Here is a 27958-nt window from a genome sequence, read left to right as displayed (position 1 = left end):
GCATGGAGTGGACATGTGACTTCTTCTGTGACTCCTGGGCTGAGGATTCTCCAAGCTCACAGAGGTCCAGAAACCAACAGGAAAAGTACAGAGGGGCAAACAAATTAAGGGTTATTAAAGGTGAAGGCACCCCAGTGACTACCCCAAAAAATTGACCTGAAAAGCAGTGATCAAACATTATGGGTGGGGAAACTCCCACAGTACATGATGCTGGGCAGGTTAGGGGCTTGGAGCACCTGTCAGACTGTGGTGGGGTCATGAGTGCTGAGAGAGCTGGGGCTCACCAGCCTGGGGAAAGTGCCTCAGGGGCTCTCCACAGTGTGTGCAAACAGCCGAGGGAGGAGTAGCATGGACAGAGTCAGGTGGTTCTTGTCAGTGCCTGGTGAGATGACCTGAGCTGATGGGCACAAACTTGAAGCAAGGAGTCTCCTTTCAAACACTGTACCTGCGTTGAGGCAACCGCAGACATGAGTACAGGCTGGGAGAACCCACAGAGAGCCGCCCTCATTGGGGGTTCTTGTGGATGAAAATATGGACATGAACAAACTGCTCAGAATGCAGAAAGCTAACCTCATCATGGGCTGCCTCATCAGAAAGAGTGTGGCCAGCAGGACAAGCAAAGTGACTCTGCCCCTCTGCTTCGGTCTGTTGACACCCACCTGGAGTGCTGTGTGCTCTGGGGCTCCCAACACAAGAAAGAAGAAAGACATGGACATGCTACAGCACATCCAGAGGAGGCCACAAAGAGGCTCCATGCAGGGGCTGGAGCAACTATTCTAGAAGACAGACTGAGAGAGTTCAGCCCAGAGAAGACAAGGCTCTACACAGATCTCACTGTGACCTTCTAGGACCTAGGGGGACTCAGAGGGAGAATGACACTTTACAAGGACATGCAGTGATAGGAGAAAGAGGAATGGCTTTAAACTCAACGAGGGTGAGTTTAGAATAGATTTTATGAAGAAATTCTTTATTGTGAGGATGGGGGCACAGGTGGCACAGCTTGCCCAGAGAAGCTGTGGATGCTCCATCCCTGGTGGTGTTTAGGGTCAGGCAGGGCGCTCCTGCACACAGCGGGGCTGGAAATATACGATCTTTAAAGTTCTTTCTAAGCCCGGCCATTCTGCGATTCCGCGCCCCCCAGCGCTCCTGGCACTGCCGCAGTTCCGCTCCCGACCCGCAGGGCGCCGCTCCGCGCCCCCCGCCCTCTGCGGACGGGCCGGGCCGGGCCGGGCTGCGGGGGCGTTCCCGAGCCGAGCCGGGCGGGGCCGGGCGGGGCCGGGCCGGGCTGCGGGGGCGTTCCCGAGCCGAGCCGGGCGGGGCCGGCCCAGCCTGACCCGGCCCAGCCGCGAGCAGCCCGGCCCAGCGCAGCCGTGCGGAGCCGTGCCCGCCATGGCCATCGCGCACATCGCCACCGAGTACGTGTTCTCCGACTTCCTGCTGAAGGAGCCGCCCGAGACGCGCTACAAGGGGCTGCGCCTGGAGCTGGCGCTCGACAAGATCGTCACCTGCATCGCCGTGGGGCTGCCGCTGCTCCTCATCTCCCTCGCCTTCGCCCAGGAGGTCTCCATCGGTAACTCCGGCGCTCCCCTTCCCGGTTCCCGGCGGCTCCCGCGGCGGACAAAGGGCTGTGCGGGCGGCGGAGCGGAGCGGAGCTCCGGGCGGGAGCGGGGCTCGGCGGGCTCGGCGGGCTCGGCTGCCGGCGGGGCTCCCGCTCGGAGCAGGGCAGGGCAGAGGGCACCTCTGGGCCGCGGCAGGGAGCGCTGCCTTCCCGGAAAGCCGCCGTCCCGGAGCGCATCCCTGGCTGCAGGCTCATCCAGGTGTGCAGGGCTGCCCGGCCGGCCTCCTTCTCGCTGGGGCATTCCCTGGCCGCTGCCGTTCTCTCGGCACCTCCCGAGCAGGGGCTTTGTCAGCCCAGCGAGCGCATCTTCTGCCGTAGGAGCGATGGGAGCGCCGAAGCCGCGCTGCCCTTTGTTTCCCGGCGCAGGTCACAGCGGAGCTGCCAGCCGGGATGTGCCAGGGGAGTGCCCGTCTGCTGCCGCTCGGGGTGTTGGGCGGTAGGATTCGGTGTCGCTCAGCTGTCGGGAACAGGTGCCACGGGGAAGGGCTGTCAGAGCTCTGCCGTGCGCTGCAGGCTGCTCGGCGGGGCTGCTCACCCGCAGGACGGGCAGTGGGAGAGCTCTCTGAAGCTTTCCGCTGCTCCTCTGCCCTCCTGCAGCTCTTCCCGCTCGGATGTCAATCTCTGCTGTGACTCTATGGTAGATGAAACTATGCTTTACAGGTAAAAGGCCAAGTTCCCCAATTATTTTACTATCTTTTTGTTTACCCACCTCCCCAAGTTACAGAAGTGATCATGCAGCAACCTTTGGCATTAGGAGTGGAACTAAATGATCTTTGAGGTGTCCTCCAACCCAAGCCTTCCTATGGTTTGCTAAGAATAGCACTATATGAACGAAGATTTCAAAGGTCTATATGTAATGCTCTCCATTCGGAGACAGGGGTGAATCACAGGATTTCCAGCCTCTCATAGAGATAGTTTGATTTGCTGCCTGCACCTGTTTATTGGCATTCAGTGTTATACACCTGGTCTCTGTCATCTACAGGATTGAAGTGAATGTCAGGAGAGTGGAAACTGGAATGCAGCTTTGGATGAGTGGTGAATCTGTGCAAAGCCATTATGAGTAGCATTAGTCAGATACCAGATTGCTTGAGAGATAGGATGCCCCAGATCGCTGTATTTACACACAGCTACACCTCCATTGCACCCGATTGCTGTGGCACACAATAACTGCGCAGGGAAGTGAAGGACAACTGGACTGGAGACCAGATGTGAGCCCCACGGCACCTCTGTTCATCCAGAAACTGGATGGACACATCCATATATTTCTGCAGTCTAACCTGCTTCTTTTAGTTTTAGACCTGCTGCTGATATAGGCACATTTGTTCCTCTTCAAGCAATTAAAAAGAGAAAGTTTGCATTTCCATACAGCAGCTTGTATATGGACCCCCTAATTCTTCTTTCTGCTTCTACTCTAGAATTGCTGGATCCAGTTTGAAATGGTGCCTGGATACCAATGTTTCCTTTATTTCTTTCATATTACTCCCTTACACAAAGATCAAACACACAGTTGAACTGCAGAGTTCGGCAAAGTGTGCCTTTCTTTCAGATGAGTTAAGTTCTTGTCTTTCAATTATTTCAAATTGAATCTGTGAGTGCAGTAGATTCATAAAGCAAGAATAAAAACAAGGGGCTGCATCTTGCTAGTGTTTTTGTTTATAATCCTGAGAACCTGTTAGAAGGAAACAGTGGGTTGAAAACTGAGCTTTTTTAGTTGAGAAATAAAGATGTAAATAACTATGAGAAGTACTTGTCACTGTTATTTCCGGGCAGGGGTGAAACTGCACCACGTGGTGTCCGTACAGAAAGTGATAGTAAAGCAGCCACGCTGCTGGGACAGCTGACACCTATTTCCCACACCGTCCTTGCAGCTCAGCAGGCTGGCTGCTTGTGGGACAGCCCAAAACTGCTTCCATTAAGGCATTTGGGGGATCACTGAGGATTTTAGGGGCTGGAAATGCCTGGTTGTCTGCTGTGGTTTTCAGCTGGCGATGAAATAGACAGCACGGTTTGTTTTCAAACACTTTGTGATATAATCATCCTCTGAAAAAGCTCAGGAGTGCTAAACTGAGTAAAACTGTCAGGGTTCATTTTTAGGTCTGAAAAAGAATAACTCAGAGGTGGGTGTGAAAGTGGTGGAAATACCTGCTTAGAGTAAAAAAGACTGAACGCCCTTTCCAAAAATGAATGCTCAGCTCCTGTTTCTGTTGGGATAATTGCATTCTTCCCACCTCGGGTTGTCCTGGCACCTCATCCTGTCACCTTCCCTTCCTGCTGTGCTTTCCTGTTCCTTTGCAGCCTGGTGTCAGACACCTGCAATTTCCCTCCTACGTGTGGTTGCTCTTAATTGTGCAACTCTATTAAAATGTTTGCAAAGGCTATGGAAGTTTTCTGAAGCCACCAAGTAACTTTTAGTTTTGATGGGAGTTTCAGGAAATAAATGAGATTCCAGCTGAATCACAGAGGATTTCTCTGCTGGAGGTGTGGAAAACCAAGCTGTAGCACCCAGCCAGTGAGCAGCGCTGGAATTCTAGGGTTAGTGCCTGCGCCCTGCTTTGGCATTCTTCAGGAGCAGGAGGAGAACTAACCTGAGTTTGCTTTTTGCTGTATTTTAGAGACCCATGGTCAGTTATAGTTTTGTGAGGATTTTAAGCTGGTTCTGGTAGTAGTTAAGCAGTGACTGAGCTATTGTCTGCTATCCCTGGGAATCTTTGCTACTTGAAGTCCTGCACCTGTTACCTCTTTGCAGCTAGACCTTTTTTTACATAATTTTATATATACTGGGAATGGGAAAATGGAAATAACAATAGGATTGTGTGTATTGTGCTGTACATGTATATTCCTTATATTGTGGCTTGATATTATTTCCTTATATTATTTAGCAATTCTTGGGTAAGTTATACTAGAGGTGGTCAGGTAGTGTGGTAACAGAAACCATCTAAATGTAGCTAAATCAGCAATTCTTCTTATAAAGGGGGAAAAAACCCTTGAAAGATGGGGCACCCTCAGCAGTGTATGAATGAGAAATGAATAGAGTTTTATCTGAGCCATTTTTAGTAAGAACAGTTCTGAGTCAGAATTGAATTCCAGTTTCTGATCTCAGATTGTGTGTACTGCAAGATGTGATTTCTTACTGTAAGCACTTTGGCTGAAAACATAGATATTTATTCCCAGGGTGCTGCTTGGAGCAGGATGCTGCAGCCCTAAGCAGGTACAGTCAGATGAGCAGAGAGGAAATCAAAACAAGCTGCTTCATTTTGGCCTCTGCCAAAACTCAGCTTAGTTCTGGGAAAAATATCAATGGCTGTCTCGGGTTGCAGCTTAAAGAAAAGCAGATGTGAGAGCTGTCCACTCAACATCAAATATTTTCATCTTTTTCTGTAGGAAGGCAGCTGTGAACTGCTCATCTGTGCTTGTCACCAAGTGATGTTTGACCTCTTGCATGCAGCAGCTTCAGGCACAGCTGTGCAATGGGCATCATTCCCTGCAGCCTGTGTGGGAGGTGATGCCTGGGGAGGGATGGGAAGGAAGGGAGAGAGTGGACAAGAATGGAATTTTGTGGTGGCCACAGCAGCCCTTACATGTTTGGTTTGGGTGTTGGTTGTGCATGGCTCACAGGTAGCTGGGATGAAGGAATCCAAGTGTTTTAGCATTTCTGCAGCTGGCTTATCAGTTGTGGCGGGATGCTGGACTGGGAAGTACCAGACCATGGGCCAACCCACAGCATCTGCATGAATCTGTCAAAACGGAGATTGATTGCACTAAAACCATCTTATTTCCCACTGGTGCTCTCTGGTGTATCTTGCCATGCTGGAGAATGCTCAGAGGTGGGAAGGTGGAGCCTTGCCTTATGATCTGCACACCACAGGGTTAATGTCCCCATTGACCACTTTGGACTTGCTCAGTGGTGACAATCCTTACTTGCCCTGCTCATTTTCCACCTAATTTATGGGCATCTCTTTCACCTATTTTTTTTTTTTTTTTCAGTTCCCATCCTTGCAGTTTTCTGCCTATGGGATTTGAGGTGCTTTGGCTGGCAGAAGACACAGAGTGAAGGGTGTTAGTGGAGAGCTCTGGATGTTGCATCCCAGAAGCTTCTGTGGGAGCCACGATGGCATCAGTGCCCCTTACTGCATGTCCAGCTGGGCCTGGATCTCTCTAGATAAGTTAATCATGTGTCTGAAGCAGTCACGAGAATAAAATGTGTAGAAAATGAAAAAAAAAAAAAAGAACAAAAACAACTGAGATTAAATCACAACAAATACAGTGAAAAAATAGTCTTAACTGGGTTCCTTTCCTCTCTTGTACCTCCCTGATTGGTCATTCCTGCTGATGTCCCTCTCCATTCTTGTTCACAAGTTCCTGGGGAGGCTCTTGGGAAATAATCCTATCTTGTGACTTGGTAAGAGCTGGGGGCTAAATTGGGTTGGGTGTAATTAAGCCAAGGACTATTACTGTGGCAGCTGCTGGCTGGGAGCTGGAAAAGCCCCTCCCAGCGCTGCTGGAGCAGGCTGTGTGCTAATAGCTGTGTTGCACACCTTGCATTTGGTTCAGCAGGGCGCTGTGGAACCCAGGGCGTTAATGAGGAACTGAGACAGCAAATGTATTGCCTCAGCCCAGAGCAGCCAGGCAGGCTGAGACCCTCTGTCAGAGAGGGGCAGATCCCAGCAGGATACACTGTGCTGCTCTTCGGCGTGTCAGGAGTGCTCAGGAAAGAGCACAAGTTCCAGCATCAGGCACAGGCCTGCCTGGGCAGCCAGGGCAAGCTGGTAAAAACATTTGCTTTAATATCAAGCTATAAACTGTCATTGTGTGAGCATCTTCAGCTGTTGGTAAGGTTTTTTCTGTTTCATTCCTATAGAGCCAGCTTTACATTTCCTGTGGAAATGATGGTAAGCTGCTTTAGCTGCCAGAGTAAATGTAAAAATCATGGGCCTCTGGTGTTACCTGAAGTTTGGGGTACCACCCATGTTGGCAGGGAAGCTACATGGTCATTGCCATTGTTTTGTAGTGCTTCTCCTTCAGATGAAGGGAAACTCTTTGTTTAAAGGTGTGGTGGAAATCTCAGTGGTGGAAATTTAATTCACAATTCCTGTTTCCTGTGAATCAAAAAATTATCACTCTGAAGGCTATGCTTGATAAATACCCATCTCTTTTCCCACTGTATGATTTTGAGACTTCTCTGAGGGGTAACTTGCAGCCCTGTAGAAAGAAATATACCTGCTAATTTCTCTGACCCACTTCCTTAAACATTGTATCACCTGAGCTTTACATTCTGCTCCTGCTCCATTGCCAAAGTACCCCTGGGAATAGGTTCTTTTCTCCAGTGCCCCCTTTTGCTCCATACTTTCTTCTTCAACAGATTCTGTTTCTCCCAACCTTCTACTTGGCATGCATTGGGATTCCTTTTTTTATTCTTTAAAATACTTTTTAATGTTGGTGTGGAGGATGTATGTTGGATGGTGCCTGGCAGTCTGCATTGTCTGTGTGTGCCTTGATTTTCTTGCTTATGTTTTTGTTTAGTGGCTACTAAGGAGCATAATTCTTGCTAGATGACATCAGATGTTTGTGTATCATGGCAAGTTCATTTTGCCTTGTGGAAAATTATAGTAAAAATTAATGGCCAGGTTTTCCTCCAAGCCTATGCAAATCTTTTTGCAGTAACTGCAGTGTATTAGAACCCAAATAATTAGTTACTGAAGGTTCAGTCCTGTCAGCTGCAATCATTTGATCCTGGTTCAAGAAAAATAGTTAAGCCTATGATTAGCATTGATTTTTGACTGTCCTGTTAGCTGCAGTTTCTTAATTAGATGTGTAAGTCAGCAGAGAGGTTTTGAGCCACTGGAGAGGAAACCAGTCTGGCTTGCTGGATTTACCCTCTCTTTTGTGAAGGATGCAGCCAGAGGGTGCTGATCCCTCTGCTCCTCCTGCCTTGGACCCAGCAAAGCACTCCAGTACTGAACAGGGATTCTCCTGTCAATCTGAGATTTCCTTGGGGTTCTGAGAGTTTCTTCTCATACACAGATTTTCTGCATAGGAGCTGCAGAAGAGCCAGTTGCAGGGAGAAAAAAAAGGTATTCCTGGTAGAGATGTGGAGGCAATAGCTGGAAGTTTGTTGGCAAAGCACCCATGAAGAGGCACCACAGCTGTGTGGGGTGACAGCTCATCCTTGCTGTGCACTGGCTGCAGTGACTCAGCCTTGCACTCTGCACTATGCCTGCAAGTAATTCCTGCTGCAACAACCAGCCCCATCTGTAATCCTAGCACTCTTGGAAAGGTGTCATTTCATCATATGTGGCTGCACACCTGCTGCTGCCTAGCTTTCTGCAGCTCTTTTGGGTGGTCTGTGTTTAGGACAGCCATCATAAATGGCATTTTTTTATCCTCATTTCTTTGCAAAAGTAAAAGACAAATCTCTATTGCTCCCTCTCCAAAGCTAATCAGGAAGTTATTACAAAAAAAGTCTGGTGCCAAGAGTAATGATAAATTGGCCAAAGACTGTTGTGGCAACTGCTCAGCAAATGCAGTCTTTTGTTATTCCTCATCCTTCTTGCTTGTATATTTTATCTCCCGGTTGTTATGGGCTTGTTAGCTGCTTTTCTCTTTCCCAAGCTATTACTTGCAGGAGCAAGGGAGATGATTGGCTTCATGTCACCAAGCCAAGAGGCTGCTCCTGTGATAGCAGAGGACCATTAGCCTTTCATAAGCTAGCCCTGTGCATAGCTGTGTGCACAGTGGGTCTGTGATAGCCCTGTGCCAAATTTCTCTAATAGAAACTACAGATTTTCTTTTCAGCTTCCTCCAGAACAGTCCAAAATAAAATAAATTATCTCTCTATATATACTGCTGTTACTCCTCTGGAGGAGAGAAGGAAGGAAGGAAATAAAAGATGGGAAATGGTGACCATTTTCTGAGGCATGTAATGGTCTGTGTTTGGTACGGATGATGCACAAAAACATCTTCCCTGTATAAGTCCTAACTTTAGTACTGTCACTGCAAAGTTGTAATTCGAATTAACAGGTGTTTACAAACAGGACTGCAGTCAGATAGTTAAAAACCAGTCCAACAACTGGAGTGTCCCCCTGCTTGAGGGTGAGCTCTATGTGCTTGGCTCCCAGGTCAGGTTTCCAGTGTCCCTGCTGGAACACTGGGGCTTGTGAGTGATGGTCTCTGCTCTGCTGCAGCACTGGCTTTGCTGTAGCTGTTCTGGTAGGAAGCTGTGCACATGACATTTTGGAGAAGGAGGCTGGCTGCCTTTTTCATCACTAGTTTTGGAGAAGAGGCATGCCTGCCTTTTTCCTCACTTCTGCCTTTTAAACACTCCATCACTTTAAGTGGTGTTCCAACTGTTAATGAGAATGAACACATGGAATGTGTTTCTTTTTGTGGATGCACAAACATGAATAAGACAAAGCATCTTTCTGAACACTCCATTGCTCTCCTTTTGAAAGGGTCACTTGTTTGCTGCTCCGCACTGGGCACAGCCACCAGCAGGAGATTGGTTAAATTATGAGAGCAGGGCATCAATGGTCCCTATCTGGTGGAGAGCAGACATTAAATGCCTGCTTTTTTCTTTGTTTTCTTTCCCCCCCTTTTTTTTCTGCAATATATTATTTCTTTGGTTTCCACAACTAATGGAAATCATCTGGGAAACAAAAACTCCCAAGGCTTTGGGGGAGTGCAAGTGCTTGTGTGGTACCAACTTTGCTAAATCACATGAGCTCTGTTCTGGTAAACAGTAACTGGTTTTCATAAGGGACACTTGTGGCAGGTCAAACCATGGTGATCAAACCATGTCCTTGTGATACTACAGCCCTAGAAATAATTATAATAGTGACTCATATGGAAAGGCTTTTATTCATAAAGCTCCTTGACTATGCTACATTGTGAAGAGTCTGTACAAGTTACAAGGCGAATGCAGTTGGCTCCTTTTCCAAAAGAAGTTGTTATTCTCTGGAAACTAAACTAGAAAAAAGGCACAACAAATGACACAGGCTTGCATTACATACTTACTCCCATAAAGCACACAGAAATTCCATTAGCATAACTTAGATTAATGTGTTCAGGAGAAAAAATTATAGCACGTTTTCCCCTGTTGGTCTTTTGATATTGGCAAAAGCGTTGGAAGTGTTGCTCTTAGAAGAAATGTTCATGGCATGGCCATGTCCACTCTGTGTATTATTTGGTGAAATGATTGTCCTGTTGCAACATTTATGAAAGTCTGGTGGAAATGTATTTGTGCTGGGGGGATTGCTTTCACTGTCAAAGCTTCAGAAATAAAGTTGAACCCCTTCATCCTGTTTTACTGGCATTACCTGAGGAGCCACTGGTGCTCCATGTCCCATCACCACTTTTCCTGGTTGAAGTATGCTGTGGGAGGGGTGCCTGTGACTAGCCAGAGCAGAATTTGACCCTAAGGCTGGTAAATAGCTGCTCTTGCTGTCAGCTGGGGCCTTGATCTTAATTTGAAGCTCCTGAGCAGCTGGAGAGGTCCTGGGAGTGAATGGGAATGACAGTGTTATGCATAGTCTTGGACACAGCACATGACTGCACTGATGAGGAGAGGCCTGGCACCCTTTGGATGTGTCTGGGGCCACAGTTTCTCTGCCAAAAATTACAGGAGGAAGTCCTTGTTTTCACAGATATAGCTTGAACCCCTCCAAATAATTTGCAGTCTCAGAGGCAGAAGTGGCAGCACCCTGGGAAAACCTGCCCTTCCATCATTGCAAGGGTTGCTGGGCTGCAAGGGTGGTGTTTGAGGTCTTGTTAGGGTAGACATGTGAGCTGCAGGTTGAGCTTTTGGGAAGTTGTAACACTGTGGTATGTGATGGCATTTGTTGCCTTGGGCCTGATGTGGTCACACCTTCTATCTGTCAGTTCCCTTTGGCCAAACTTTAGGTGTTTGTGAGATTAAGAGTTAAGTGCAAGTGAGAAAGATCTTAAAGGTCACATTTCCCACAAGACGTACAGAAATAGGCCTAAAAGATAAGTGTTGTACTACGCTGTCTCAGCCCTTAGGGACGTCCTTAGATGGCTCCCTGTGGGAGTTACAGCCTTTGGGGGCAGTGGGAACTCAGGAGCCTCCTCCCTGCAGAACTGCTGGGCCTTGTCTGGTCACTTAACCTGATAACTTTGGGTACCACAACATATTAAATGGGAACTTTTCTTCCTAAACTTGTTTTCTTCTTTTTTTTTTTTTTTATATCTTTTGAGGCTGCAATAACCTTTGCTTTGTTTTCCCAGGTGCTCAGATAAGCTGTTTTGCACCCAGCTCCTTCTCCTGGCGACAAGCTGCTTATGTGGACTCCTACTGCTGGGCAGCTGTGCAGCAGAAGCAACCATCCCACAACAACTTAGAAAACATACCCCTGTCTCTGCATAAAGTATGTATAGCTCTCCATCTCCTGGCAAAGTTATTCCCACATAGAAACCTACCTTTGTCTCACTTTTCTGGTTTCTCTGCTCTGCTGTAGTCCTTGCCTTTGACTTGACTCTCTATTTTTAGAATGTTTTCTTTCCCTTACTTCCAAAGAGGGTAGTACTAGAGAAAGTAATTTCTGCCTTCAAATAAAGGGTCACCAGTTATCTGACATAAGAGTAATGTTATGTTGCTGTGCTGCCCTGGAGTGAATGCTTCACCTGGCTTTAGCCAGGAACTATTTTAAAACTGGAGTACAGGACACAACAACTGCCTTAATGCTTGTAAAAGCTTATTTTAGAAAAACAGGGAAATAAAAACATTCTATATTTTTATTGTGTTACTCAGTTGTGCATGGAGACAGACACGTGTGGCAGATAGATATTTTGGGAGAGATGAAATTAATCAGTGGTACCAACAGGTTTAACCCTGTCGTCAGCTGCTCTTCTGCATGTCTGCAGGCCAGCCACGAGCTGGCTTTCATTGCCTCAGGTAAAGCAGTATCATATAAAGCACAGAAGGAGATTTATTTTATGGGTTAAAAGTGCAGTGGGTTTTAAGATACTTGAGCTGGCTCAAAGCAGTTGCTGAGTTTTGGCAGGAGTTACACACTGGGTTAATGCCATGCCAGTGCCTGGAGCTGACTCAACTCCAGAGGCAGCTTTGGCCTGCTGGAGCAGTGCTGATGCCAAGGTAAGAAATGCTTGTTGGGCTCTGCAAATTTGTGTTCTGCCTTCCTCAGCCCTTGTATTACTTGCCCCAGCAAATAAACCCCTGGTACCTGGGAGCAGAGGAGAGCCTGGTGCTAGAGGGAGCTCAGATATGAGACTTGCAGCACCTGTATTTCTGGCTTTTGCTTCTGTATCCTGAGCCTCAGATTTTATTATCCAGTCATCTGGTGGTATAATCTCTGAGGAGCTGTTCAAGGCTATCTCTGATTTGTTTGCTGACTCAAATAATTAATTGAGGATTTACTTTTGGCTTCTCCAGTTAGCTCCACTGATAACCTTGACTCAATAGGTATGTGTTTCATGAGTATTAAAGCCAGACTTGTTGGTTTCTAGCCTGAACTCTTCCCTGCACAGTTAGGACTCCGCTTCAGCCAGACCTTCTACAGAGGCCAGTCGAAGCTGCTGGAACATTTCACAGTGCTGGGAACTCCACCTGCAAACCTGGATATTTTGCTGCCCCTTTCTCTTGAGGGAATAAGCTCTTGTTACCCAAATTTTTTGTGTTGAATTTCATGTGATAGTTACCTGCTGATAGCATGAAGTCTGCTTGTTTGCCAGCCACGAATAACTTAAGCACTCATACTTTTATGATGCAACCCATGTTAATTTGCTGACTAGTGCTGTATCAGAAATTGCTGCAGTTTTCCATGACATGTATGGCATATGATGTTTCCTTGTAAATGTCCTGCAGCCTGTCTGCAGGAAGTGCATCTGCTCAGCTGAGCCAGGGGCTGTTACAGAGGCTGGTGACTCATCTTCCCAGATCATGATTAGCCACCCACCCTCTGATCCAGGCATTGGGAGCTGCAGATGCACTTTGGAAGTCAATACTAACTAATACACTTCTGGTTGTTCATCAGGTCCATGCTTTACAAGTTTACAGGGAAGGAGGGGCATTACAGCTGTTTAACAGTGAACTTAGCTCCCACTCTGGTGTCTGAAGGCTGCTCTTTGCATCCAGGGCCAACAGCTGCTCAGTGCCTTGGGATCACTTCTGCTGGAAGACTTGGGTTCTCCCCCCACCACTGCACTACAAAGTGTGCACAAGCTCATTGCTCTGCAGATTTGGCTAAATAATTATTTTAAAAATGGCTGGAGCAGAGCCTTTTGGGAGCACAGGGATTAGGTTAAGGAGAAAATGGAGACTTGCTGTGCTCAGGTTAGTGGAGACCTGACTCTGCATCTACAGCAATGCACACAGAGGGACAGCAGGGGTCATTAGGCCCAGTTCTTCTTAAAACCTCACTTAAAACTTTTTTCCTGCTTTCTGGGAAGCAGAGCTTTTATTTGCAGGGCATCTCAGATTCTTTCCAAAACTCTGACTCACTTAGTATCTCACTATATTGGCATGCTGGAAGGCTCCATAAAAAACACTTAAGGAGGCATTATATTAAAGTTTTGGGGGAATGAGATTGTAGGCCCCATTACTGATTAAAATGGATGGGTTTCCTTCTGGCATGCTCTCTGTGCTCTGGCAGAAGTACTGCCTCCTGGGGCAGGGCTCAGTGTGGTACAGAAGGGAGGAGGAGCAGGGAGCTCTTTGGTGACAAAGCCAGCATGTAGTAACCTCCACTGCTTTTCTTCTCAACGTCTGGTTGCTCTGGAGGATTATCAAACTCTCCAGAGGTTTTTTTTTTAAACAGAAAAACTGAAGCCTTTCCATCTTCCTCCTGTTTCAGAGTTCAAGTTTGCTCTGGGATTTTTGGTTTTTTCAACAGTAAAATGTAAGTTTAAGTTCTGGGCACTCCCTAAAGCTTGGCACCTTTACTGGTTGTCCTTTCTGCTCTAGGAGATCTCTCCCAGGGGTTGAATTTATCAGTTTGGAAGCTGAAAAGGACCATACTGCAAACTTCTGGGTTCTTTGACTGTCTAGTGGTCATTGTGCTCCTAGAGGGTGCCCAGGACCTCTCCCCATGGAGAACAGGAGTTCTGAAATTTCCAGTTGTCCTGGAAACTCCTCACACTGGGTAACCCTCAGCAGGAAGCAAAATGAGTTGTGTGCTACAATGCACAATTCAATGAACAAAATTCCTGCAGATACATATAAGGAAGAGACTGTGGTAGGTCCTGCCTGTATTCTTAATTTAATGCTAAGATTTCCTTCTCTTTGTCAGTGAAAGAGCTGTCAAAATGATTATACGGCTGAGTCCTCTGACTCCTCTTCAGGTTTGTCATTGAGGAAACTTCACTGTTTTGTTGCCTCTCTTTTCTTATGGGATTTTCCATTCAGGTTTAGTTCCCTTAAGAAGTTTCTTGTGTCTGTCTGAAGTGTCAGAACAGAGATGTTGGTTTCTAGAATGAGTTGTAAAGACAGACAGACAGTGGTGATGGGGATGGAGGAGTTTTGTATTTGCCTGCCCTGTGCAGGTAGTTTGCTTATTGTCTCTAAAGATGAGTGTTCCACCTCACAAGTTATTTTGGTAAAACTTGTCTTGATCCTTAACTGGAAGGAGAAGAAAAGCTTTTGGCCATGTAGTGGAGGAGGAGAGGAGGGGACTGCACTGTGAAGCCTTTTTAATCCATAGTGCACAGAGGAATTTATGAAAACTCAGGCAGGAGAACAGTGAGCATCATCTTACCAGCTCTTGATAGCAACCAAGCAAGTTGAGGGGTGGTTGAACCCGGAGTGATGACCACTTCATAGCCCTGAAATTTGGATTGCTAGGATGGAGCTGCCTATGATCAAGAGTCTTCTAGGGATTTTTTAAATTCCTCTATGTTCTAGTCTGCTATTAACTGGGGAGAAGCAAAGAAGATAAAAGTAAGCAAAGAAAAGGTATAGGGTGTTCAGAAAAAGGAGATTTGTACTCACATGAAATGCAGGCAAAGAATTCATCTGACTGAAAGAAGAGATCTTCACATGTGGCACAGCCAGAAGAGGTCAGTTGTCTCACTCAGGTCTTTCAAAGTGCAGGACAAGTGCTTTGGGACCTGCTGAGAGTGGGTCTGCAGTCTTTGTATGCATGAAGAGAGATTATGTGAAAACCTTCATTTTTCATAAAAGTAAGATTTACCATGGACACTTGAGTTGTTTTTTGAGTCACTTGTCTGTGAATACGCCAAAACAAACCTTGGGGTTATTATATTGATGGTACAGTTATAATTGTGATTTTTACCTGGTTCTAGTGACTCATTGTTTGTGCAATTTCTTAATTGACTCAGGGCCCCTCATGTTTCACCTGTAAACCCTTCCCAGAGAGATTAAGAGTTGTCAGAGCAAGGACACCCATAGATATATTTATAAATGCAGATGCATTTTGAAGTAATTTCTTGAAACTGTAGTGCTAGAGGAACTTCATTCTGTTGCTGATGGAGTCATCCACTTCACTCATAAGAGAGAGACAACAATGTGTTGATCTATAGCAGTGAGTTAACACAGTTCAATAAATGTGAATGTGACAGTGTTTTATCAAGGTTCAGTGATACACTACATTTAGTGCATGGAGGATAGAAACAAAATTGTTGGGGAGACCCAACAATGAGGTTCAGAAAGAACTTCTTTGTATTCTAAGCTTCTCAGAGGGGAGTTCAGATGTGGATAGATTCAAACTTAGTCCCAGACCTCTCAACAGTTTATGTCTAAAGGATTGTATGTGCACTGTCAATCCTTTGAATCACTTAGCTAAGATTTCAAGCATGCTAATAATCCCCTACAGACCACGTGTTACAGCAAGGAGTTTCTCATCCTTGAGGAGTAACCTTGAGAGGTATCCCTGCTCAAGGGGAGAAGCTGGGATGCAGTCTGTAGCCAAGCAGGAAAGCTTAACAGGCCCAGGGCTGCCCGCTGCTTATGAAGTGTGATGATTGCCTTGTGTACACCAGCAAGAGGCCTGGGTCACTGCTCCTGGCAGCCCTTGACTACCACGTTGCCATCTGTCCCCCAAAGTCCAGAATAAACTGGATACAGCCATCACAGCCTCGCTGGTGATCATGGCTTGAGCTAATTAAAACTGGAGAAGAACAGTTTTGAAGCTGTATCAGGAAAGAAAGTATGTAACAGGAGGGATAAAGGTCACATAGGGTTTGAGATTCACTGTAGGTTTGGAGACAGGACAGCATCTCACTTAGAATGATCAGTTCATTTATAGCTGTTTCTGCTGAACACCAGTGAGACACCTCCCATTGCTGCAAAGAGGAATAGGGTCATATCCAGAGGGAGTTTAATGCCTTTGCTTCTGGAAATGTGTAATTACTGCCATTAGCCTGTTTGGGGATTAGTGCCTTTGCTTGGGCTTTTTCCAAAATTGGAACTGGAGAGGGAGACATCTCATCATGTTCATGTATTTTAATGAAGGCACTTCAGTGCTTCATTCTTTTAATTGTCTGCCAATTAATTTTTCTCAAAGCTGTTACCCAGACCTGTGAAGCTCAAGTTTTGTGCTACTGTACTCAAGTTACTCTTTGGCCATGGTCAGGTAGGTGGAAGTCAGAATGCTTTCAGTCACTTGTATAGTGTTTGCCCAGAGGAAATAGGGACTGAAGATACAGTAAAATTAGAAAGCTGTTTTCTAAATACCATTAAAGTTATTTTCATCTTCTTGCAGCCATTTTTATCCAGACCCTGGCAAGCTTTCTGTAGATTAAGTCCTTGAAAATGCCCTTTGCGGCACTCCGATTCCGGCTTCTTTTTTTTTCTTTTTGCATGATAAAAGCATATTTGAGTTTATAAAGCACTTACTTTAAATGCCCTTCTAACTTTTCTGTGTATTTACTTCACCTTAGCCGAATTGAAGCTGGAGATAGACTCTTTTGTGCTTTAGTCTGATTTTATCTTTCACCTTCAGGGGAGTGTGATGCTTGTGCATCTTCAAAAGACAGTTTTGTGATTCCACCACTTTGTGTTTCTGCAAATGGACTGCTCAAATGCCTCTTCTTCTTTATCCATGCACGTGTTCTTGCTGAACAGTGGCTGAGTGCTAACAAATTTACTTAAACAGCCTGGAATGTACACAGGGCTCAAGGGCTTGTCAAGTGACGTGACCTGCAGCAGTACAGGGGCAGCCTCTTGGCTTCCAAGCGCTCTGCCTCCTTGGGAGCCTGCTGTTCCCCCCAGTGTGCCATCAGGCTAAGGGCCAAGCAAGGCAGGAGAACCTGCTTCCATCATCCTTAGCTTTCAGGAGCTCAGAAAACTAAAGAGCACTGCACTTTGAGTCCCTGCTGCACACACCACTCCTTTTGTCAGTCTCCTACTGAATATGGTGAGAAGGAACTTGATAATTACACAGCAAAGGAAAAACTGAGCTTCACTTCTGGGCCAGTATTTTTCTCTGGCTTGCCTTTGACCATACAGATCTTGGGATCAGTGACACTTCCTTCTACATCAATGCTCAAACTACCCAAGACTGCAGGGGCACTTCCTCCTTGTGCGTTCGGCGCCTTGGGAGCAAATAAACCATAAAACCATAAACCATAAAAGAAAAGCTGATGGCACGTGGTTGTCTGTGCACAAGTACCACAGAGTCCTCTTCTTAAAATGGGAAGTCATTATGTTTGACTGTCAAATGTAGTCAGATGAGCTGGACAACCCAAGTCTGGGAAACCTAGGGCTCATGCCAGATGAGTGTGCATTTTCACTTCTCCTTGTCATTCAAGAACTTAAATTTAATGATTTCAAAACAATTTGCTGGTTATCTAAGCCTACTGTTAACAAATAGAACAAGCATATCTTTCATTTTTAAAAAAGCCAGGATCTGAGAAGGATGGAATTGTGCATCAGGTGCTGTGGAAAACATGACAGATACATACTTTGTTCGCAAACATAAAGAGCTGCACTAATGATCGTGTACTGCCCTGGTTTTGACACTATTCAGAAAAGAGTTGCAGAGTTCACTTATGCTGCCATAAGCTCAGCTTTGGGAGTGATGAGAACCTGGCAAGAGGAAGCCCAGCAAATGCATAGGAAATGTGCCTTTTCCCAGCAGTGTGATGCTCTAGGTGAGGAGGCAGTGGTGAAGGAGTTGGGGAGAGGAGGAGGTGCAAGGCAAGATGGCAGAGGCTGGTTTTTTAAGGCAACAGCCTAATGAGGGCAGGCTAGAGGGGGACATCTGGGACAGGGCAAGAGGGCTGCTGCCAATGTGCTACACAAGTGCAGAATTCTTCTAAGCTATAAGGGAATAAGTGGAGACTGGAACAATGGAATTTTGGGGCTGTAACTCCAGTGTGAAAACTATCTTGCCTCTTACCACATGTCTTGTAGTGCTTGGGTTAAAGAGATCTCTAGCATTATATGGGATACTGCTGATGGCGTTTCCAGTTTTGAGGGTCAGAAAGGGAATTAATAAATCTTCTTATGCTGCTAAAATTTGAAATGAATGAGTACTAAATCCAAGCAGTGTAAACCAAAATAAGGTATATACATTATATACACACACACACATATATATATAACATAACTAATATATTTTGGTTGCTCCTAACTGAATCAGATGTGTCTGTTGTTTCGTTCCCCACCTGGCACCAGTGGAAAGGGGCTCAGAGGTGTTTAATGCAGGTGTAAGTGAAGTCAAACAGGCTTTGCAGCTATACAGGCAATGTTAAGCATTTAAGACCTACGGAAAATGTGTTGCAGCAGCTTAGAGGAGCTTAGGTAAGTATAAGATGGGTTCAAAGACAGATCATTTCTATTTCTACATAATACAGAATTCAGAGGACTGATAGAGCCTGGATGTGAAACCATGAAGTTTTGGGTAAACCAAGGTATCAGGACTCAGACCTGGTGGCATTGTCCACATAGATAAATAAGAAGACCAAATTCTTGTGTTGATGATGAGATGTCCAAAATACATTGGACATACCAGAGTTTTACATCTCAATTGGAAGGTCTACACCTGGGAGAAGGAAGATGGTCTGATGTTATCTGTAGTGTGCAAAGAGGAGGGAGAGGCAGTAGTGAGGGCAGAGCTCTGCACAGTTTTTATGGGCTGCTGTGGATAGGGGAAGTCAGTCATTTAAGGTCTAATACATCATACGCATTCCTACTGCCAGTAATAACACAGGGTTTTGCTTTAATGGTAGGTGATATTAGAAGTAATTTTCCTGAATAAAATGTTCCATAACATCAAATTACTTTGTGCATGCAAAACTTTAATCTCTCTTGATTAATGCAAACACAAGTTAACATAGTTATATTAGGCCTAGATTTTCATCTTGTTTAATACCTGCAAATGTACGTGTAGCTTTTCCACTTGCAGTGATTAATGACTTCAGTTCAGGCTTCCTCTAAAAATCTCCACTGGCTTTGCCAGTGAACGTGCATGGGCACATGGCTATAACACTTGTGATGTCTTACATCTGTTTCATATTTGTTCAACTAATTTAAAGTTCCTTATGAACTGATGCTAGATTGGAGTTAAGTGTGCTTGCTAGCAAAGGTTGAATGTAATGAATTAGAGATTGGCTGAATTTGCAGTACATTTCATTACAAACTGCTTGTCTCTCCAGATCTTAGATTCTGTCTCTGTAAGGGTAATGTTATGCATGATTTTATGCTTTGAATATAATGTTAGAGTACATAGAAACACCATTTTTCCTGCAGCTGGGAGGAATTAGAGTGACAAGAACTACTTGTTGATGAATAGAAGAAAGATGGCAAAACTTCAAACTTGTGTTTTATACCTGCTTCAGCCCTTTTCCTAAGCAGTTGTGACCATGTAAGGGCTGACTTCTCAGTGTTGCATTGACACCAGACCATTCTGATGCTGTGTGTTGGTTTCCATTTAGGTGTTACCTGAAAATGTTCAAATACCCTGAAGTATTACAGCCACATTTACATCTTTTACAGTCACTGGATGCAGTCTGAACAGATGTGTGTTTGCAGGCAGAGGCAGAGCTGTAGCAGCTCTAGTCATTAACCTCCTGACAGCAAATGGAAAGCAGGAGAGATTTTGCTGGTATTTGGTGTGCTTTAGTTGCTATGAACAGTGGTGACACATTGGAGAGGGAGAGTTAGGTGGTGCTGTCTTCTGCTTTCAGTCAGCCCCTCTGACAGCTGCTTTGCTGTGCTGTTTTTTTTTTTTTTTTTTTTTTTTTTTCCCAGGTTAATGCTGTATTTCTCAGTGTCAGCTCCAGTGGTTCTGAATATGCAGAAATTGTTATCAGGATCACGGCACCTTTATTCTGTGTGCTTTTTTTTTCCCTTTGGTGGGGAGAAGCTCTAAGCAGCAGCAGAGTTACTGGAGCTGTCTGAAAAAGAGATTTTGCTTCCCTGCATGTCCCAAATAATCACAAAATTAGGTTTTAGTAGAAGGATTTAAATAAAATTACAGAGTTTTAGTAGGCCTCTAGGAAATTAAATGCTTATGGGGAATTATGGTGATTTGTTGACTTATTACTTATGCAGGTGAAGCCTAATCAGAGGTTTTTTCTCCCTGCAGTTCTTCCCATACATCCTTCTGCTTGTTGCTATCCTGCTGTATCTGCCATGTCTGTTCTGGCGCTTCACTGCAGCCCCTCACCTTTCCTCAGACCTGAAATTTATTATGGAAGAACTTGACAAAGCCTACAACAGGGCAATCAAAGCTGCTAATAGCATTCGAAGTGGAGACCCCAGGGACTCTGCTGACTTGATTCCAGCTGCTAATGAGAACTTGACACAGAGGTAAGATCTTGGGGCTTGGCTTTCCCTGCTCTTCAGGCTCATAGCAGGTGTGACATCTGTACCCACTTAGAAATTTATTGCAAGGGTTTGAATGGTGACTTGACACAATTTTAAGTTTAGTTAAAAGAAAAAAGATATCTGAAATGATTACTTTGGCCCTTGGAGCTGGAACTTACAACTTTCTTTTTTTAAAGAAAACATGTAATGAGCTCTTCAGATTACTTATTACCTGAGATGTTCTGATGTCTTTAGTTGCAGTAGGTGTTAAGTAGTTTTGCCCTCCACAGTGTAAGAAAAGAAATACTTCAGTCCTCAGTTCTCAATGTTCTTGACAGTCCCTTGCACACTGTCAAGTTACTTGTTATCTCCTGTTCTTTAAGATACAGGTCTGCAGAGCTTCTGATTAGAAAAATGATTAAAAACTCAAACATCAACACCCACAAAAGCATCACCCTCGCCCCCTTCTGATCAAGTTGGTGCACTGTTCCAACCAGATCCAGTTCCTGCTCCCTTGTAGGGCCAGGGTACCTGTTTCTCTCTCTGTGTGTGAGGTTACAAGTAGTGCAGCTGTCTTACGTCCCTGTGAAATGTGGAGTTAGGTCTTGGCAAGTGAAAAGCCTTCTAGTGTTCTATTATTGAACAAGTGCTTGGAGAGTCTGCATTTCTGCATGGATTTGCTTACTGCACCTGTTTTGTACTGGAAAGGAACAAAAATATTTTGTTCCCATGAGGGCTATGGTTTTTTCCCATTTTCCAGTGTTTGAACTCTTTTGTTTCTTAAGCAAATTTTCCATATTAGAGTGTTGATATTTTTCATTTGTCTGTTATTCTATTGGTTTTCTACTGACTTCAATAAAACTACCCTTGATTTACATCAATAAGAGGATGTGAACATGTTGGAGTGAGTCCAGAGGAGTATTATCAAGATGATTAGAGGGATGGGACACCTCTCCTACAGATATAGGCTGGGAAAGCTGGGGTTGTTCAGCCTGAAGAAGAGAAGGGTCCAGGGAGACCTTAAAGCACCTTCCAGTACCTAAAAGGGATATTTACAAAAAAAGACTGGAGAGGGAGTTTTTAGAGGGGCATGTAGTGACAGGATAAGGAGGAATGGCTTTAAACTGAAAGAAAGTAGGTTTAGATTAGGCATTAGGAAAAAATTCTTCCCTGTGAGGATGTTGAGGCTGGCACAGGTTGCCCAGGAAAGTGGTGGATGTCCCACCTCTCAAAGTGCTCAGGGCCAGGTTGGATGGGGCTTTGAGCAGCATGGTCTGGTGGAAGGTGTCCCTGTCCATGGCAGAGCACAGGGATTGGTTGGAAATAGATGATATTTAAAGAACCCTTCTAATGCAAACCATATTGTGATTCTGTGATTTTAAGAAGGTTTTCAATCTTTTATCTCATTTAGAGTACTAAGTTTTGTTGATATTTGGGGTAGGTGAATGTTGCAGCATCTGATCTATATGATTTGATAGATTTTTTTCTTTCTTTTTCAGTTTGTGGGAAATATCTGAAAGCTACTTTAAATACCCAATTGTGGAGCAGTACCTGAAGACGAAAAAGAATTCCAAGTGCTTAATAATTAAATACATTACGTGCCGTTTGCTCACACTAGTAATTATTTTCATTGCGTGCCTCTATCTGGGCTACTACATCCGCCTCTCCTCTCTGAGTGATGAGTTTCTTTGCACTATCAAAACTGGGATCCTTAAGAATGACACAACTGTTCCAGAAGTGGTTCAGTGCAAGCTTATTGCTGTTGGTGTCTTCAAGGTACTCAGCTATATTAACCTGATAGTCTATCTGATGGTGATGCCCCTGGTAGTGTATGCAATGTTTGTTCCATGGAGGTGGAATTCAGGTGTTCTCAAAGTGTACGAAATCTTGCCAACTTTTGATGTTCTGAAACTTAAGTCAAATCATTTTGATGACTTAAGCCTTTACCTCCTCTTTCTTGAGGAAAATGTGAGTGAACTTAAATCATATAAATGCCTTAAAGTGCTGGAGAACATTGCAGTTTCTGAGAAGTTTGATGTCATGCAGCTTTTGGTAAACCTTGGTACTATTAAGACTGATACCGTAGATGGGAAGCCAGGGACTGCTGAGTTGGAGAAGCCTGAAGAAACAACTACAGAAGAGCTGGAAAAAGATGCAACAGAGTTACAAGGTAAGCTGATCTAGATGTGTATTCCTACCAAAACCTTATTAATATATTCTGTAAGGTAATTCTGCTTAGTCCTTGCTCTGTTGCCTGCTGTGTAAGTGCTATAACTTCAGAAGAATGTGGTGGTGTAAGTGTGTGGCACAGCTGAACCCTGGGTTGTTTGTTGGGTTGGTGGTCCTTGCTGACATCTCTGCTCTGGCACTAACAGGCTTCAGCTGTTGGAGCTTTACCTGCCTGAGACCCCCTGCACAGCAGGAGAGCTCTAGGCTGGGTTGTGCTTGAAGCAGCTCCAGTGAGAAAGCTGGTGGGTTCAGGACTTTTCTTCAGAAGCTGGCTCCAAAGTGCAGCAACTGCTGCTGCTGCTTCTATTCAGGCTTTGGCAGAAGTCATGGGTGCATATAAAAATAAGTCTGATGCTCAGAAATGCTGCTGGCAGAGGAGCAGGAAATGACAAAAGAAGGGAAGTGGGACTGGGGTCAGTGAACATGCTCCTCTTCCTGCTTTCATAGAGAGCAAGGAAAATTGACTGTAAAGAGATTTTTATCAAAATGGTCCAAGTCAGACTGGATTGGTGCAATGGCTCTCTGGATATCCCATCAGTTTGCAGACATGGTCACCTTGAGCAATCACTCATATACAATACAGTCTAGGATTCTGTCCTAAAAAATGTGGCATACCTTAATTGTGAAACCAGTTCCTTCCTCAAGTGCAGAATTAGAGAAGCCAAACATCCAGGGAGAGGTATAAACCAAAAGTGATGATGATTTAAAATATTTAGAAGTTTACCTGAGTATGTGAGCACAATGCAGAGAGAAAGTTAAAGAACTATTTTAAAGGTAGGAAAAGAATAAATCTATTCTCTCTTCAGAAAGCTATGGCCTGTAATTAATAAAAAAGAGGCATCAGTACCCAGGGGTAAGCTGTTCCTGTACTTGAGTTAAGCAGTTGTGGTAGGCTGAGATTTGGAGAAGTCAACTTATACAACAGGAGAATTCAGAACAAACGAGCAGAATTCTTTTTGAACCAGAAGAACCCCTTTTGGCAGCCATCTCTTGTGCAGCAGCTTGGAGTAATTCTGACAGCATTTAGTTTTCCTTTTAAATCTGTCCAGTTTTGAAATGACAGGTGAGTTTGGAAGTGAAAAATAAAAGCCTGAGGTGGAGATCTGGGCTCAAGGAGCTGAAAAGTTAATAGAAAATATGACTCATTTTTATCTGAAAGCAGAATTTTTGAGATTGTTTTCACCTCATGAAAACACTTCAAAGATCTATTTCTGTCCAGATCAGAACAAGCTAATGCTTGAAGGGCTGTTAAAATGGATTGCAGAAAGAAGCTGCTGTGTTTGTGACCAGCTCAGACTGGTGTGGCCCCTCTCCTTCTGCCTGGGGACAGCTGCAGGCTCCACACCCATCAGCAAAGCTTCACCCACACCTCATCATCTTTTCCTCTGTCCCTTGTGCTGTCAGCATGTTTTTATGAGGGGCTGTGCTGGCAGAGCAGTGGCATGTGCTGGCTCTGGCAGAGCGACGTGCAGGGCGCCCTGGTGCTGGGCGTGGGGACCGGAGGTGGCTCGGGACAGCCAGCAGTGCAGCACAGGCAGGGTGGCACTTCCTTTGTGCCCCAGGAGGTGTTGAGTGGTTTGGTGGCTCTTTCTCTTCTAAAGCTTTGCCTTCTCTTCAGTGCTGACAGACCGTGATGCGAGTGGCAGTGCGAATACGAGAGAAGACAAGAGACTTCGCCAAAGGCTTGTAGATTCTTCGTGCTGATGCTTCCCAGCTGCAGGAGCCAGGAGCCCATTCCATGGGAAGGCTCCTCCACTGCGCTCAGTGCAAGGTGCTGCTCTTTAATGCCTGACAGTTCCCCAGAGGCCAAACTGGTTTACAGACTATTTGCTGTATAATAATCAGGAGTCATGTGCCTGAAAAAGCACGTTGTACACTTCCGTTATTTATTAAAACAATCAAACCACACACAAGGAGGAACAAGAACAAAACAATTCTGTCATGAGTAGCAAGTGATGTGCATTGAATTCAGTTGAAGCTGGCAGCTGGACAGAGCTCACTCCATGCTGGACAGGGATGGGAACATAACCCTGCAGGTAGCAAAAAGGTATGGCCACTGATTGCATTCTAAGGTGTTGCTCTGCAGCAGTGGCCATCTCAGTTCTGGGGTTTAAGTAAGGTAACTTTGGGCTCTCTGACCTGGAAAAGGGGGGCTGGGGATGGGGTTTTATAATGAATCTGGTTAATCTGTCCTGGATGGTGGCTGCCACTGGTACTGGCTGTGTCTTCATGGGAAAAATAGAGGTTACTCTGTTCTGCCTGAGATGTCTCTGTTAGTCATCCCAACATTCATGTCTGGGATTAAGTACTTGACACTGGTGGAAAAAGAGATACAAGCAGTTTTAGTGTTAAGAAGGTACTGTAAATATTAGGGATTTTGAGTTTTCTATGTATTAATAAATTAATAATGTCTTAATAATGTTTTTACAAAATGTAGTGATGTGTAAGCTGTTGGTTTAATTTCTATCCCTCAATTTTTTTTTTTGGTCTTAGTGTCTAATAAATCTGCCTTGGAGTTTTAGACTGAAGATCAGTGAAATTGGTTCTATTTTTGTAACGGTTTATTGAAGTTGTTTTGTAATGTTTTTATGCATAGAATTTTTCTCAATGTGTTTGTAGTATCAAATGCAGTATTAGTTGTGGTGTTTTCTAAACCACACTTGAGAAGACAAACTAACTTGTATTAAAGTAGCACCCAAATGCCTCAGCAGAGCCATGCGCCCAACAGCCAAGGTGAAGTAGATGTGGATAGTATGACAAGTTGTGCTCCCCCACACACGTTGTGACTGTATTTTAATTAAACATTCTTAAGTGTATTGGAAGAGACAAAATAAGGGGAAGTGTTTGTACAAAGGTTTGTTATCAGACCACTTGGAGAGAGTAGAATTCAGCTTTAGTGATGTCCCTTCTGCCCAAGACCTCAACCTTCACTGAGTATTAAAATGACCTTTGTCTTGAAATATTAGATGTAAGGTGAGGTGGGTGGGGAGAGTGAAGCACCACAGTGGCAGTGTATATCTTTCACAAATGTGATATACTGACTTGTTTTTCTGTATTGTCCATGAAAGTGAAATGACTTACCTGTCACCTCTTCCAAGCTGGCTTTTTAAACAAAGGAGGACTTCTTTTATAGCTAGGTAGGACTTCCAGTTTCCAGTTCCTTAGTGTCACCCACTTTTGCGCTCTCATCTGCTGGCATTCTCCATATGGTTGTGGGTGAGGGGCAAACAGGAGTAACTGGTGGTACCATTTTTGCACAGAACTCTTCATGTGCTGCAGCAGATTTCAGAGATTGTGCCCATATTTGAATCTGGCAGCCGCTGTGAACTGAAGTGGATCTGAAGCCGAGTGGATCTGAAAGTGCTGCTGTGCTACACTTAGGGCTAATATTACAAAAACTCTTCTGTTTTCTTATGGCTTTCAACTAAGACAAGCCTTATTTTAAGAGAAGTCTTTCAAGCGATAGTTTTATGCTACCTCTGCCCAGGACAGCAGCACAGCTGCAATCCTAATGTCTCTTGCATAACCAGCACAAAACAGGGCTTATGTTGGACACTGGTGGTCCACACTGCTGAATTTTACTGCCATAATTCTGCCACCAAGCCTATGATCCCTTTGGCCTTCCCTAGATTCTGTCTGGCTGTGCTGATGTGTTGCTGATGGTCCTTTGTATGTAGGCAGTGCAGGTGCACATTGTGCATTGTATGTCTTGGACAAGGAGCTATAGTGCAATACTAAGATTTTGTGATGTGGATGTGTTTGAACTGTTTGATGTAAGTAAACTTTCCAGTCTTAAAATTCAAAGCTCCTGAAAGCCACATGTTCATGTTTCATCTTGGATATGCACCTAACTTTTTACTAATTCCCCTTTTGTATTAAAAAATATGACTTGCTACAGTGAATTTGTTGTTGTCTTCTAAAGTGTTCAATAAAATGCCTGTCAGTCCTCCTTGGTTATTAAAATGAAATCGATTTTGTGACCTCCAACAGCATAAGTGTCCAAAGGTTCCAGGAACAGTCACGTGTTACCCTAGTGCAATACATGTGGTCTGATGCTAAACCCTGAGAAAAAATTTTGGACAGTGGTTATGATTCTGCTCTTTTTATTTTCTCATAAAATTGTCAGAGCAACAGAAAATGTCAGCACATGATAAATAGCACATCCACTATGTAATTACCATCTACAAATTGGCCGCACTGTCAGCACATACTTTTCAGCTGTGTCTTCCTGTTTTAAGATGTGTTTCTGTACTGCCCAGCTCAGTTGTACTTATGTTTTAGTGGCACTGCTCCTGCTGTGTTTTTCCATTTTCAAAAGATGGGTGGAATGCCAATTTAGGCTTTATGGAAAAGAGTCCATCTTCAGCCCCTTCACCACTATACTCTTTTAAATATTCTTCTAAATATTCCAGAAGGTAAAGTGATAATGTCAATGTGCAGGTTTGGTCCATGCCATTCCTTCTTGCCCCTTCTCTCTCCACCACTTGGGTATTAATAATTCTCTAAATGTAGGAGAGTAGCAACCAGTTCTTCTGCACATGCTTTGCCTTACAGTGGCTTTTGTGAGATTTAAAACTTGTGATTTAAACTGCAGAGAACAAGTAAAAATGTTTATTCCATTAGCAGATGGCGTGCCTCTAAAATCAGCTGTACCCCACTGTTTTTCTGCCTCTGGATGTTGTCAGTCACTTTCAGAATAAGGATATATATTATAGATCCTTTTTTTTTTCCTTATGGAGAACAGTGGATGTTTTAATAGCAGCTTTGATTACTGGTTTAGTGCCTAAGCCTAAAACCCCATTAACAAAGGATGTCCTGACTGCACTTTGTGAGCACAAAGACAGAAATCAGGTCGTGAATGGTTTTCTGAAGATGGAGATGGAAAGAGGGATTTAACCCTCAGTACAAGCACAGGTGAGTCTGCCACAGAAGCAGGGAAGAATCAAAGTTGTGTCATGGGAATAAACTTTCTTAGAAATCTTTTCTTTGAGCACCATTTTGCACAGACCATATGAGAGTGGCACAAATGAAAACCTAGCTGTTGATTAGGGGCGGTTTAGTGTTTCTGTCATGCAGACTGTGTGGCCAGAAGCTCTAGAAGACTGCTTTCCTCATAATGGAATATTTGACTTAATATACTAAATTACTAAGAACTCACACCATAACACTAATCCTTTTAGGTAGTAAAATTTGCATCTTCACTTCAGATTCTTTGATGTGAGTAATCTCAAACTTTTTATAATCACTGAGATTAACCAAACACCTTCATGCAAACAACATTCCTAGCCTTCGAATGAACTCCAACCCAGCCCAGGGGCTGCTGAGTTTGTCCCCTTAAGTCAGATTCTTGCTTTCCCCGCAGAGTCCAGGGA

The 27958-nt window shown here is 44.5% G+C and overlaps 1 protein-coding gene across 1 annotated transcript; it reads left to right on the top strand.

Annotated features, from left to right (window-relative positions):
- Nucleotides 1–1346: 1346 nt before the first annotated feature.
- Nucleotides 1347–26535, top strand: PANX1 (pannexin 1). The gene is made up of 5 exons (XM_058018440.1): nucleotides 1347–1570; nucleotides 10859–10998; nucleotides 20137–20360; nucleotides 21857–22527; nucleotides 24205–26535. The coding sequence occupies exons 1-5, from the start codon at nucleotides 1390–1392 to the stop codon at nucleotides 24288–24290; spliced, it is 1302 nt and encodes a 433-aa protein (XP_057874423.1). The 5' UTR covers nucleotides 1347–1389; the 3' UTR covers nucleotides 24291–26535.
- The last annotated feature ends 1423 nt before the right edge of the window (nucleotides 26536–27958 follow it).

This window comes from Melospiza georgiana, chromosome 2 (genome assembly GCF_028018845.1).
Source record: "Melospiza georgiana isolate bMelGeo1 chromosome 2, bMelGeo1.pri, whole genome shotgun sequence".
Lineage (NCBI taxonomy): Eukaryota > Metazoa > Chordata > Aves > Passeriformes > Passerellidae > Melospiza > Melospiza georgiana.
This window is presented reverse-complemented; position numbering and strand designations above follow the sequence as displayed.